Source organism: Odocoileus virginianus, unplaced genomic scaffold, assembly GCF_023699985.2.
Source record: "Odocoileus virginianus isolate 20LAN1187 ecotype Illinois unplaced genomic scaffold, Ovbor_1.2 Unplaced_Contig_9, whole genome shotgun sequence".
NCBI lineage: Eukaryota > Metazoa > Chordata > Mammalia > Artiodactyla > Cervidae > Odocoileus > Odocoileus virginianus.
The window spans coordinates 790,170-804,274 of NW_027224326.1; the positions used below are offsets into that span (position 1 = coordinate 790,170).

The following is a 14,105-nucleotide window of genomic DNA, read 5'->3' on the forward strand; positions in this document are numbered from 1 at the left end:
CTTAGAACCTAAAATGATGTCTATGAGTACATATCAAGAATTACTTACGAAAAGTCTATTTTAAAAACAACATATAAAAGGTATGATGTATGGCAGAAATCAAACCAATATTGTAAAGCAAATTATCCTTCAATTAAAAATAAATAAATTTTTTTAAAAAAAGCACATAAAAGGGAAAATCATTATAAAAACTTTAAGAGGCCTGGCTAACTCTGGGCCTGTGTGGGCCCGAGCAGTGCAGGGTGGCAAGCGCACGGGGTGTCGGGCACACACCTTGGAACCCTTCAGACCTCCCAGCTGGTCCTTGTCGTTCAGGCCCCACACAAACACTTTGGTTCTTATTGTAGCTGCTGATTCCAGACCTGCTGCCTTCTTTCTAATAAGGCTAATCAAAGTAAAAAAATAAAACAGAAAGAGGTTAATCACATAACCATGTTTTAAATAAAAAGGAAACCACCTAAAGCACACAGCTTGCTGGTTACCATCAAAACTCTTAAAATGCTGCTGTAACTAAACAAAATCTGACGTGTATACTGAAGTCAGTGGTGCAGAGGGTCAAAATGTCTACAAAGCAGCATACTACCTTTCAGTACTAGAATTCAACTTTAGCTATTCATCCTGGCGGAAATCTTTCTAGGAGTTGTTATTGTTTAGTTGGTAAGTCCTATCTGACTCTCTGCAATCTCATAGACTGTAAAGTCTTCCCTGTCCTTTACTATCTCCCAGAGTTTACTCAAACTCATATCCATTGAGTCAGGAATGCCATCCAACTATCTCATCTATCATCCCCTTTTCATCCTACCTTCAATCTCTCTCAGCATCAGGGTCTTTTCAAATTAGTCAGCTCTTCAGATCAGGTGATCCAAGTACTGCAGCTTCAGTTTCAGCATCAATCCTTCCAATTAATACATACTCAAGGTTGATTTCCTTTAGGATTGACTGGTTTAATCTCCTTGTACTCAAGGGACTGGCAAGAGTCTTCTCCAGCACCACAGTTGGAAAGCATCAATTCTTATGCACTCAGCCTTCTTTATGGTGCAACTTGCACATCTGTACATGACTACTGGAAAAACTATTGCTTTGACTAGATGGACCTTCGTCAGCAAAGCGATGTATCTGCTTTTTAATATGCTGTCTAGGTTTGTTGCTTCTATCTTTTAAATTCATGACTTCAGTCACCATCAGCAGTGATTTTGGAGACCAAGAAAATAAAATCTGTCACTGTTTCCACTTTTCCCTTTCTATTTGCTATGAAGTGATGGAACTTAATGTCATGATCTTTGTTTTTTGAATGCTGAGCTTAAAGCTAGGTTTTCCACTCTCCTTTTTCACCCTCATTTAGAGGCTTTTAAGTTCCTCTTAGCTTTCTGGCCGGAGAAGGCAATGGCAACCCACTCCACTCCCTGGAGAATCCCAGGGATGGGGGAGCCTGGTGGGCTGCCGTCTACGGGGTCGCACAGAGTTGGACACGACTGAAGTGACTTAGCAGCTTTCTGGCATTAGAGTGGTATCATCTGCATAGGTGAAATTGCTAACATTTGTCCCAGTAATCTTGATTCTAACTTGTGATTCATCCAGCCCGGTATTTTGCATGATGTACTCTGCATATAAGTTAAATAAGCAGGGTGACAATATACAGCCTTGTCATACTCCTTTTCCAATTCTGAACCAGTCTGCTGTTCCATGTCTGGTTCTACCTGCTGCTTCTTGACCTGCATAAGTGCTTCTCAAAAGACAGGAAAGATAGTCTGATATCCCCATCTCTTTAAGAATTTTCCAGTTTGTTGTGTATCCACACAGTCAAAGGTTTTAGCATAGTCAATGAAACAGAAGTAGATGTTTTTCTGAAATTTCCTTGCTTTCTCTATATCTCAATGAATGTTGGCAATTTGATCTCTGGTTCCTCTGCCTTTTCTAAACCCAGCTTGTACATCTGAAAGTTCTTGGTTCGCATACTGCTGATGCTTACTTAGCTTTAAGGCTTTTGACCACTACCTTGCTAGCAGGTGAAATGCAACTTTATGGTAGTTTGAACATTCTTTGGTGCTGCCCTTCTTTGGGATTCGAATGAAAACTGACCTTTTCCAGTACTGATGCCAGTTCTGAGTTCTCCAAACTTGTGGGCATATTGAGTGGGCACTTTCAAAACATCATTTTTTAGGATTTAAAATAACTCAGATGGAATTTCATCACTTCCACTAGTTTTGTTCATAGTCATGCCTCCTAAGGTCCACTTGACTTCATACTCCAGGATGTTCGGCTCCAAGTAAGTAAGCACACCACCAGGGTTATCTGGATCATTAAGATCCTTTTTGGATAGTTGTGCATTCTTCCACCTCTTCTTAATCTCTTCTGCTTCTGTTAAGTCTTCACCCTTGCTGTCCTTTATCATGCCCATCCCTGTATGAAATGTTCCCTTGGTATCTCCAATTTTCTCGAAGAGATCTCTAGTCTTTCCCATTCTATTGTTTTCCTCTATTTCTTTGCATTGTTCACTTAAGAAGGCTTTCTTATCTCTCCTTGCTATTCTCTGGAATTCTGCATTCAGTTGGGTATACTTCCATTTCTTGCATGCCTTTCACTTCTATTCTCCGCTATTTGTAAAACCTTCTCAGACAACCACTTTGCCTTCTAGTATTTTTTTCTTTGGGATGGGTTTTGGTCACTGCCTCCTATACAATGTTACAAACCTCTGTCCATAGTTCTTCAGGCACTTTGTCTACCAGATCTAATCCCTTGAATCTATTTCACCTCCACTGTATAATCATAAGGGATTTGATTTAGGTCATACCTGAATGGCCTAGTGGTTTTCCCTACTTTCTTCAATTTAAGCCTGAATTTTGCAATAAGGAGCTCATGATCTGAAGGCACAATCAGCTCCAGTTCTTGTATCTTGCTAATGGGATATAGCTTCTCCATCTTTGGCTGTAAAGAATATAATCCACCTGATTTTAGTATTGATCATTGGGTGATATCCATATGTAGAGTTGTCTCTTGTTAATGGAAGACGGTGTTTGCTATGACCAGTGTGTTCTCTTGACAAAAGTGTTAGCTTTTGCTCTGCTTCATTTTGTAGGACTTCCCTGGTGGCTCAGATGGTGAAGAATTCACCTGCAATGCAGGAGACCTGGGTTCCATCCCTGGGTTGGAAAGATCCCCTGGAGAAGGGAATGTCTACCCACTCCAGTATTCTTGTCTGGAGAATTCCATGGACAGAAGAGCCTGGTGAGCTAAAGTCCATGGGGTTGCAAAGAGTCAGACGCAACTGAGTGCCTAACACTTTCAGAAATCTCTCCTGTGTTGTTGAAGAGGATGTTTGCTATGACCAGTGTGTTCTCTTGACAAAACTGTTAGCTTTTGCCCTGCTTCATTTTGTAGTCCAAGGGCATACTCCAGGTATTTCTTGACTTCCTAATTTTGCATTCCAATCTTTTATGATTATATTTTTTGGTGTTAGTTCTAGAAAGCATTTTAGGTCTTCACAGAACCAGTCAACTTTGGCATCAGTGGTTGGAGCACAGACTTGGATTACTGTGATATTGAATGGTTTTGCCTTGGAAGTGAACCAAGATCATTTTGTTGATTTGGAGATTGTACCCAAGTACAATCAGACTCTTATTTACCATGAGGGCTACTCCAGTTCTAAGGGATTCTTGCCCACATTAGTATGTATAATGGTTACCTGAATTGAATTTGCCCATTCCCATTTATTTTACTTTACAGATTCTTAAGATGGCGATGTTCACTCTTGCCATCTCCTGCCTGACCACATCCAATTTACCTTGATTCATGGACCTAACATTCCAGGTTCCTATGCAATATTGTTCTTTACAACATTGGACTTTACTTTCACCACCAGACACATCCACAACTGAGAGTCATTTCTGCTTTGGCCCAGTCTCTTCATTCTTCCTGGAACTGTTTCTCCGCTCTTCCCCAGCAACACAGTGGACACCTTCTGACCTGGGGGTCTCATCTTCTGTTGTCATATCTTTTTGCCTTTCATCCTGTTCATGCAGTTCTCAAAGCAAGAATACTGGAATGGTTTGCCATTCCCTCCTCCAGTGGACCATGTTTTGTCAGAACTCTCTGCTATGACCCGTTTGTCTTGAGAGGTCCTGCATGGCATGGCTCTTAGCTTCACTGAGTGATGGATGTACACCCCTTAGCTAGGACAAGGTTATGATCCATGAAGGGGCTTCCTATGAGACACTAGGAACTTGGAGACACTGTCTAATTTTTCTTTTACATCAAGCTGACCGTGACTGACAGCTTTTACAGCAATTACCACCCATCACCTTAACATAGCTACTACAGATGTAACTGGAAAGAATGCTGGTTAAATGGCTCTAAGAATCACCACCAGGACTGGCACTGTGGCCATGTCCCTAAAGCCAGACCTCTGTTCGGTCATATGTTTTCCCAAAAGAAATACTAAAATGGATAAAGTCATATGACCCTCGACGTGCTCTAACACAAGCACACGTCCCAAGGCAAAGTGCAATTTTCCTCCTCTACACCCTCTGTCCATCGCACTGGTCCGCTGTGCTGCAAGTCCCAACCTCCATTCTACCAGGGGAGGCCTGCCGCAAAACCCAGGGCTCCTGAAGCACAGGCAGCTGGCTCCTGCCACCTCACTCATCCTATCTTCTGACCTGCCCTCAACAAGTTAAAAGTTTGAGCAACAAAGCCCACAAATTCTTCAAAATAAAATGAAAATAAAATTGAAAGAAATAATAAAAAATAAGTATAACGGCAAAACCAGCAAGTGATGTCATGAGTTAGGTGTTAACTATACTGTTGAAAAAAACTTAAAAATGGATATTGCTATTTCCAATTTGTTGCATGTCAGTGTTAACTATACTGTTAAAACTTAAGAAAAATGAATATTGTTACTTCCAATTTGTTGTACATCATAATTCAGTTCAGTTCAGCTTAACTCAGTCGCTCAGTCGTGTCCGACTCTTTGCGACCCCATGAACCGCAGTACACCAGGCATCCCTGTCCATCACCAACTCCCGGAGCCTACTCAAACCCATGTCCATCAAGTCAGTGATGCCATCCAGCCATCTCATCCTCTGTCGTCCCCTTCTCCTCCTGCCCCCAATCTTTCCCAGCATCAGGGTCTTTTCAAATGAGTCAGCTCTTTGCATCAGGTGGCCAAAGTACTGGAGTTTCAGCTTCAACATCAGTCCTTCCAATGAACACCCAGGACTGATCTCCTTTAGGATGGACTGGTTGGATCTCCTTGCAGTCCAAGGGACTCTCAAGAGTCTTCTCCAACACCACAGTTCAAAAGCATCAATTCTTCGGTGCTCAGCTTTCTTTATAGTCCAACTCTCACATCCATACATGACTACTGGAAATAACCATAGCCTTGACCAGACAGACCTTTGTTGGCAAAGTAATGTCTCTGCTTTTTAATATGCTGTCTAAGTTGGTCATAACTTTCCTTCCAAGGAGTAAGTGTCTTTTAATTTCATGACTGCAATCACCATCTGCAGTGATTTTGGAGCCCCCAAAAATAAAGTCTGACACTGTTTCCACTATTTCCCCATCTATTTGCCATGAAGTGATGGGACCAGATGCCATGATCTTAGTTTTCTGAATGTTGAGCTTTAAACCAACTTTTTCACTCTCCTCTTTCACTTTCATCAAGAGGCTCTTTAGTTCTTCTTCCCTTTCTGCCATAAAGGTGGTGTCATCTGCATATCTGAGGTTATTGGTATTTCTCCCAGCAATCTTGATTCCAGCTTGGGCTTCATCCAGCCCAGCGTTTCTCATGATGTACTCTGCATATAAGTTAAATAAGCAGGGTGACAATATACAGCCTTGACTTACTCCTTTTCCTATTTGGAACCAGTCTGTTGTTCCATGTCCAGTTCTAACTGTTGCTTCCTGACCTGCATACAGGTTTCTCAAGAGGCAGGTCAGGTGGTCTGGTATTCCCATCTCTTTCAGAACTTTCCACAGTTTATTGTGATCCACAAAGTCAAAGGCTTTGGCATAGTCAATAAATATAAATATAAATCATAAATAGACTGAGTCAATTAAAAAAACTATACAACAGAAGAAAAAGGATACATATATTCTAAAAATGGTTGCTGCTCCTAGCTGCCAAATAATATAAATGTATTTAACGCCACTTAACAATACACTTAACAACTGGTTAAAATGGTAAGTCTTATGTATATTCTATTATAATGAAAACTTTCAATTTACATGTTAACAATAAAATACTTAACAAAAAAGGCTTTAAAATATATACTACCACATACTATCTCCACAGGAAAACACAATTAGGGACAAATAAAGAATAAAACTATAAGAATATACACCAAAATATTAACAGCAATATTTGAGGCAGAAAATTAAACATTTTTATTTTTCCTTTTAAACAAATTTTTCTAAATACAGTGTTTCCATAGTAAATTTTTCCTAAAATTAAATTAAAATTTCAGAAAACTTAACTAATATTTACCAAATAGTCCTATGAGCAATAATATAATACATATAGTCTATATAATACATATAGACTATATAATACATATAGACTGTAGTACAATAATCCTAATGTATTCTCATTATGGGATACACTCTAATTAAATATTGGCTTTTGAAAGTGAGAGTGTGGACATAAGCAAACAGCTCTCACCTCCCACTGTTGCCTTTTTCATCTTCTTCTTCTTCATTATCTGAAGCTAAGAAAGGAACTGCAGCCAAATCTTCCTCCTCTGCACGTATCCGTCCCAGCAGGATGAGACCATGGATTTTACAATCAATTCCTGAGCTTCTGCACTGCTTTATCGCAATTTCAATATACCTGTGATACTAAAAGCAAACACAGCAAGCTGCAGAGCTCTCAGAGCCAAACACTTTAACTAGAGAGAAGGACACATGAGACACACAGTACGTGGCAAGTCGCAAGCCTTCGTAACGCTTAAAGTATAGAGAATCTGAGATCAACATGCACACACTGCTATATTTAAAACAGATAACCAAAAATAAATAAATAAATAAATAAAACAGATAACCACAAGGACCTACTGTATAGCACAGAGAACACAGATCAATGTTATGTGGTAGCCTGGATAGCAGGGGAATTTGAGGGAGAATGGATACATTATATGTGTGGCTAAGTCACTCTGCTACTTACCTGAAACTATCATAACATTGTTAAGCAGCTACACTTCAATATAAAATAAACCGTTTTAAAAAAAAAATTGATTACATACAAATTAGAAAAAACTATACACAGACCTCGTAACCCCACAACTAGATCAACAATTATCAATGTATGATTGATTTTGTTCATGTAGGGATTATCATAAGAAAATTCCTGACAACGTGTTGTTTCAAAACTTCAGTAGGTATCAGCGAAATATCAGCATTTAAAAAATACATCCACAGTACTCTTATGATAGCTAAAACAATAATCTTATGTCATCTAAGTGCTACCAGTGATCAAATTTTCTGTCTTGGAAACATCTTTCTATTCTGGACTTGTTCAAATGAAGGTCAAACTCTGTTATGTCTTTGCCATTCGTTATTTTACTGTTGGCCTTCTGTCCTGCAGTACGTCCCACATCCCATACATGGCATTTCTAAATGTAGTTTATTCTTCTGCCCCTGTATTTCACTGAACAAAGACTGACTGCTTCAAGGGGATCTAACCAAACCTTAAGATCTATAATATCTATGATGTCACAGGAAGAACAGTTTGAATAAAAGAAACAAATAGAGAAATGAAAACTTTTACAGGAAAAAAAAAAGTTTCTTTATTTAGCAAGGAAAAAACAAAAGGGTTAAGATTTTAATGCAGTGCCAAAGGCAGACACTGTCTGACTCACGAATCATAAAAAGCAAATGCAAAGAACATTTATGGGATAATTGGGAAAATTTAAACATTGACTGGATTTTGTATCACATTAAGTACAAAATTTTAGGTGTGATGGCATTGTGGTTACATTTTTAAAGTCCTTGTCAGAAATTAATAATTGAAGTACTCACTACTGAAATAATGCCATGGCTAGAACTTGCTTTAAAACACTCAAAAAAAAATGGGAAGGAAGGAATAGAGTTAGTGAAATGACTAGCAAAAATGTTGATAATCATTAAAACTGGGTGGTAGGTTCATGGAGGATTCAGGATACTTTCTAACAAGCCATTTTTAGAAGAAAGGCAGTGCTAGAGAGTTCAATAGCTTTAGGAATGATAATGCTCTACTTTGTAAGTTGGTTGGATGGGTGGAGACTGGGCCATGAATTTTCTGAGTACTCACAATGCTTAATATTTCTCATATATGTGATATAAGCTATTTCGTGCTCATCAAATAATACATAATAAATTGTTTTCAACTGAAAATTTGTTAAAGTCAATATATCTTTTATGAAAAACAATATCAGTTTTTTATTAAATAAATTAATCCTTGGTTATTGATCTACTTACAAATGTAAAATACAAAGCAAATTAAATACAAAGCAAAATTAAAACAGAAAATATTCAGTAGCATAATTCAGACATAAGACAAACTGCATTTTCCATTACCCAGGAATAAGTTATTATAATAAAAGTCACTAAATGCATTATCTTTTCTCAAAAAAACTTAATAATATATTACATTTTCATCATTGGTCACTTTATTATTACCACCATTGACAGTAACTGTTAATTACACAGTATTCCACAAAATAGTTTAATGACATTCATGAATGAATGGTGTTCTACAATTTTATTCATTGAAGACTGGAAGAAAATAAACAAACAAAAAAATCTTCCAGTGTACACAAAGGCCAAATAATCAACTCTTGGACCTGGGGGGGGCAGTGCTAGTATGGTCCCATAGTCTCTAGACATATTACCAACTTTCCACCCTTAAAAAAAATTAATCTATGACTGGCTGTGTATCAGGTTCTTTGATGTAACACAGTATGACCCCGTGAAACTTGTCTGTCCTTATGTGGGCATGTGTGTTAGTTGCTCAGTTGTGCCTGACTTTGTGACTCATGGACTATAGCCCACCAGGCTCCTCTGTCTATGGAATTCTCCAGGGAAGAATAATGGAGTATGTTGCCATTCCCTTCTCCCGGAGATCCTCCTGACATAAGGATTGAACCCTGGTCTCCCACACAGCAGGGAGATTCTCTACCATCTGAGCTTCTTGGGAAGCCCTTTGTGGGAATACCAAAATAATAAAGCAATGACTGACAAACAGCACTTAATAATTTAAAAATAAACTCACTTATGATGAACTTTGGATGAACAGAAAGTCAAATATTTGACATCTTTATCCATTATCATACCAATTAAATAAGTTCTCATGAGACAACGTACTTATAGGTAGTAAAAAAAAAATTGCCTTATTTTGCATTTTTTAAATATATATAATTTACTAAAATAGTGTAGATTTACTGAAAGATTTATGTGGCAGTGTCACTAATCTATAATATGTTCTATTTAAAAGAACTTTCACTGATTCTTTCAGAATTTTTAAGAGATAAAATTAACTTGGATTAATTTTGAAAATGTCCTTATTACCAAATTAAAGGTATGAAAACAAAAAAAGACAATTTCAGTGTCATATATATGGTTAAAAAGAACCACTGCTTACTAATACACATTTAATGGAAATAACATGATGCTAGATGCCCAAAGAGGCCCAAGGTGTATGGCAATGACTTTTGCCTAGAGCTTTTTACTTGCTTTTAACCAAAGACAGTGAGGAAGGAATTTGTTTTGTTTTCTTTTCAAGCTGATCTGGTAAGCAACAAATTCAAGTTGTACACATGTCAAATTTTAAAATAAATAAAATTATTTAATCAAGGGGAGAAAATGGGCTCAATGTTACTATAGAGATGATGAGAAAAGAAACCTCTCTTGCCATTTGCAAACCATCAAAGGAATACTATCAGAATGGTCAAGATGGCAGAGCAGAAGAACCCTTAGCTTGTCTCTTCTCACAAGCACAACAAAATCACAACCATCTGCAAAAGAACTATCACGGCCAGACTGAAACCACCAGGAAAGGTCCTCTGAAGATGGACCACAACAAGAATGGTAGACGGTGTGAACTCATGATAGAATCAAACCCCAAACCCTCCAGGGTTGGCGACCCACAAACTGGAGAACAATTATATTCAAGAGTTTTTCTCATGTCACTCTCCCGAGCCTGCAGGTCGGGCACAGGGAAGAGGAACCTTAAAAACATTTGTCCTTGAAGACCAGAGGGGCTTCACTAGATGAGCTCTAGAGGCAGGACTGGGGGGAAAAGATCCTCACTCATAAAGGGTGCCTGCAAAACCTCACATGTGCTGGGACTAAGAGCAAAAGCAGTAATCTCATAGGTGCTGGGGCCACATCTACCTGCTGGTCTTAGAGGGTCTCCCCAAAGGGGAGGCAGGGGGTGGCTGTGGCCCTGCCTGCGGGTGCAGACAATGGTGGCAGATATACTGGGGAAATACTCAGCTGCATGAGCTATCATGGAGGATAACACCCTGACACCAAGACCTGGCTTCAAACACCAGACTTTAGACACCAGTGCTGCAAGGCCTCAGCCCAAACAACAAACAAGGTGGGGACACGGCCCTACCCATCGACTTCAACTGACTCTAGACAAGGCCCTGCCCACCAGAGGATCAAGACCCAACTTCACCTACCAGAGGATAGGCACCAGCCCCTCCCACAAGGAATTTCACCTATCTAAAAAATATCAACAACTTCAGATATGCAGATGATACCACTCTAATGGCAGAAAGTGAAGAGGAACTAAAGAGCCTCTTGATGAGGGTGAAAGAGGAGAGTGAAAAAGCTGGCTTAAAACTCAACATTCAAAAAACAAAGATCATGGCATCCAGTCCCATCACATCATCACAAATAGATGGGGACAAAATGGAAACAGTGACAGATTTTATATCACTGCAGATGGTGCTCCAAAATCACTGCAGATGGTGACCACAGCCACAAAATTAAAAAAGACACTTGCTTCTTGGAAGAAAAGCTATGACAAACCTAGACAGCGTATTAAAAAGCAGAGATATCATTTTGGTCCACAGAGTCAAAGCTATGGTTTTTCCAGTAGTAATGTATGGATGTGAGAATTGGACCGCAAAGAAGGCTGAACACCCAAGAACTGATGCTTGCAAATTGTGGTGCCAGACAACACTCTTTAGAGTCCCTTGGAGTACAAGGAGATCAAACCAGTCAATCCTAAAGGAAATCAATCCTGATATTCACTGGAAGGACTGATGCTGAAGCTCCAATACTTTGGCCACCTGATGTGAAGAGCCAACTCATTGGAAAAGACCCTGATGCTGGAAAAGACTGAAGGCAGGAGGAGAAGGCATTAACAGAGGATCAGATCATTGGATGGCATCACTGATGCAATGGACATGAGTTTAAGCAAATTCCGGGAGACAGTAAAGGACAGGAAAGTCTGGGGTGCTGCAGTTCATTGGGTCACAAAGAACTGGAAACAACTTAGCGAATGAACAATAACAACACCCACCAGAAACAAGAAAACTATTAATCCTGCAGCCAGCACATCAAGTCTGTAAATGCAGACCAGGTCCAATCCTGAGACCAGAAGGCCCCTGGCACTTCCTTGGGTGATGAAAAGGAGGTGCACTGCTGGACTGCACAGGACGTCTCTTACAGAGGGCCACTTCTCCAAGGCTGAGAAACAGAACAAATGGGCTTCCCTGGTGGCTCAGAGGTTAAAGTGTCTGCCTGCAATGCGGGAGACCTGGGTTCGATCCCTGGGTTGGGAAGATTCCCTGGAGAAGGAAATGGCAACCCACTCCAGTATTCTTGCCTGGAGAATCCCATGGATGGAGGAGCCTGGTGGGCTACAGTCCACAGGGTCACAAAAAGAGTCGGACACGACTGAGTGACTTCACTTTCACTTTCTTTCACCACATTCACAAAAACACAAGAAGCAATTTTGACAAACTGAAACAACAGAATATGCTTCAGATGAAGGAGCAGGATAAAACACCAGAAAGAAAACAAAGTGATGTGGCAGATTCTCAGGCAATCTACCAGGGAAACAGTTCAGAGTAATTATGGTAAAGATGATCAAAGAACTCAGGAAGAGCATGGATACATAGAGAGAGAAATTAGAAACATTTTAAGAAAAAAATAGAAAATATACAGAACCACACAATTAATAAATAAGTGAAATGAACAATACATTAGAAGGAATGAATAGTAAACTAAATCTGACAGAAGAATGGATTCATGAGCTGGAAGACAGAATAGTGTAAATCACCACCACCAAACAGAAAAAAAGGACTAAAAGAAATAAGGGCAGTTTAAGAGATCTTTAGGGCAATATCAAGCACACAGTCACATTATAAAGGTCCAAGAAGAAAAGAAAAAGTGTTTGATAAAATATTTGAGGAGATAATAGCTGAAAACTTCCCTAACTTGAGAAAGGAAAAGTCAACCAAGTCCAGGAGGTGCAGAGAGTCCCATAAAGGATTAACCTACAGAGGAATATGTGAGGACATATTGTAAACTAAATGGAAAAAAATGAACAAAAAGAGAGAATATTAAAACTAACAGAGGAAAAGTAAAAAATAACATACAAGGGATCTCCAATAATGGTATTATCGGATTTTTTTTGAGGAAAAACTCTGCAGACCAGAAGAGACTGACATAACATACTTGAAATGATGAAAAAGAAAAACCTACACCCAAGAATACCCAACAAAAGCTCACACTGAAATTTGATGGTGAAAACAAAAGCTTTACAGACAAGTAAACATTTTTTAAGAACTCAGAAACACCAAACAAGCTTTATGACAAACTCTAAAGGAACTTCTCTAGGTGGGAAAAAAAAGGCCACAACCAGAAACAAGACAGGAAATCATCCATACATAAAGCCAGTAGGGAAATTAAAAGACAAAAGTAGTAAAAATCCCACATTAAGTGTTTAAGATTATACAAAATAATTAGATGTGAGGCATGAATTGAAAAACAATGACCATAAGGGGAGTAGAGTACAAATGCATGGTATCTAAAATGTATTTAAAATTAAGAGATAAGCAACTTAAAATAAGCACATATATAACTAGACTGTGGTACAAAAAACTCACATTAACCAGAACACAAAAATCTATAATAGAAATACACACAAAAAAGGAAATGAAATGCAAACTTACACTAAAGGTAGTCAAGTTACAAGAGAAGAGAACAAAGGAGAAAGGGAGAAAAAAAGACCTATGAAAACAAACTCAAAACAGCAAAATGACAATATAAACATACATATGGATAAACACGCTAAATATAAATGGACTGCTGCTGCTGCTGCTAAGTCACTTCAGTCGTGTCCGACTCTGTGTGACCCCACAGACAGCAGGCCCACCAGGCTCCACCGTCCCTGGGATTCTCCAGGCAAGAACACTGGAGTGGGTTGCCATTTCCTTCTCCAATGCATGAAAGTGAAAAGTGAAAGTGAAGTCGTTCAGTCCTGTCCGACTCTTCATGACCCCAGGGACTGCAACCCAGCAGGCTCCTCCGTCCATTAGATTTTCCAGGCAAGAGTACTGGGGTGGGTTGCCATTGCCTTCTCTGTGTAAATGGACTACATGTATCCAAAGATGTTACCAGAAAACTACCTAGAGCTTGTCAATGAATTCAGTAAAGTTGCAGGATACAAAATTAATACACAAAAATCTGTTGCATTTCTATACACTAACAATGAAAGATCAGAAAGAGAAATTAAGGAAACAATCCCATTTATCATCACATCAAAAAGAATAAAATAACTAGGACTAAACCTACCTAAGGAGGCAAAAAACTTGCATTTCAAAAATTTTAGACACTAATGAAGGAAAAAGAAAACAATACAAACACATGGAAAGATAGACCTTGTCCTTGGATTAGAAGAACTGATATTATGAAAATGACTATACTATCCCAGGCAATTTACAGATTCAATGCAATTCCTATCAAGTTACCAGTGGCATTTTTCACAGAACAAGAAGAAAAAAATTTTTTAATTATTTATGGAGACACAAAGTACCCCCAAAAGCCAATGCACTCTTTGAGAAAGACATATAGAGCTGGAGGAAATCAGGCTCCTGACTTCAGGCTATACTACAAAG

General features: G+C 38.9%; 1 protein-coding gene across 1 annotated transcript in view; it reads right to left on the minus strand.

Moving 5' to 3' along the window:
• The window catches only part of HERC2 (HECT and RLD domain containing E3 ubiquitin protein ligase 2), a 242,558-nt gene that overhangs the window by 76,072 nt on the left and 152,381 nt on the right, over window positions 1-14,105 (minus strand). Inside the window, 2 exon segments of the mRNA XM_070463934.1 lie at window positions 274-385; window positions 6,656-6,831. Of these exon segments, the coding sequence (XP_070320035.1) occupies window positions 274-385; window positions 6,656-6,831 (288 nt within the window).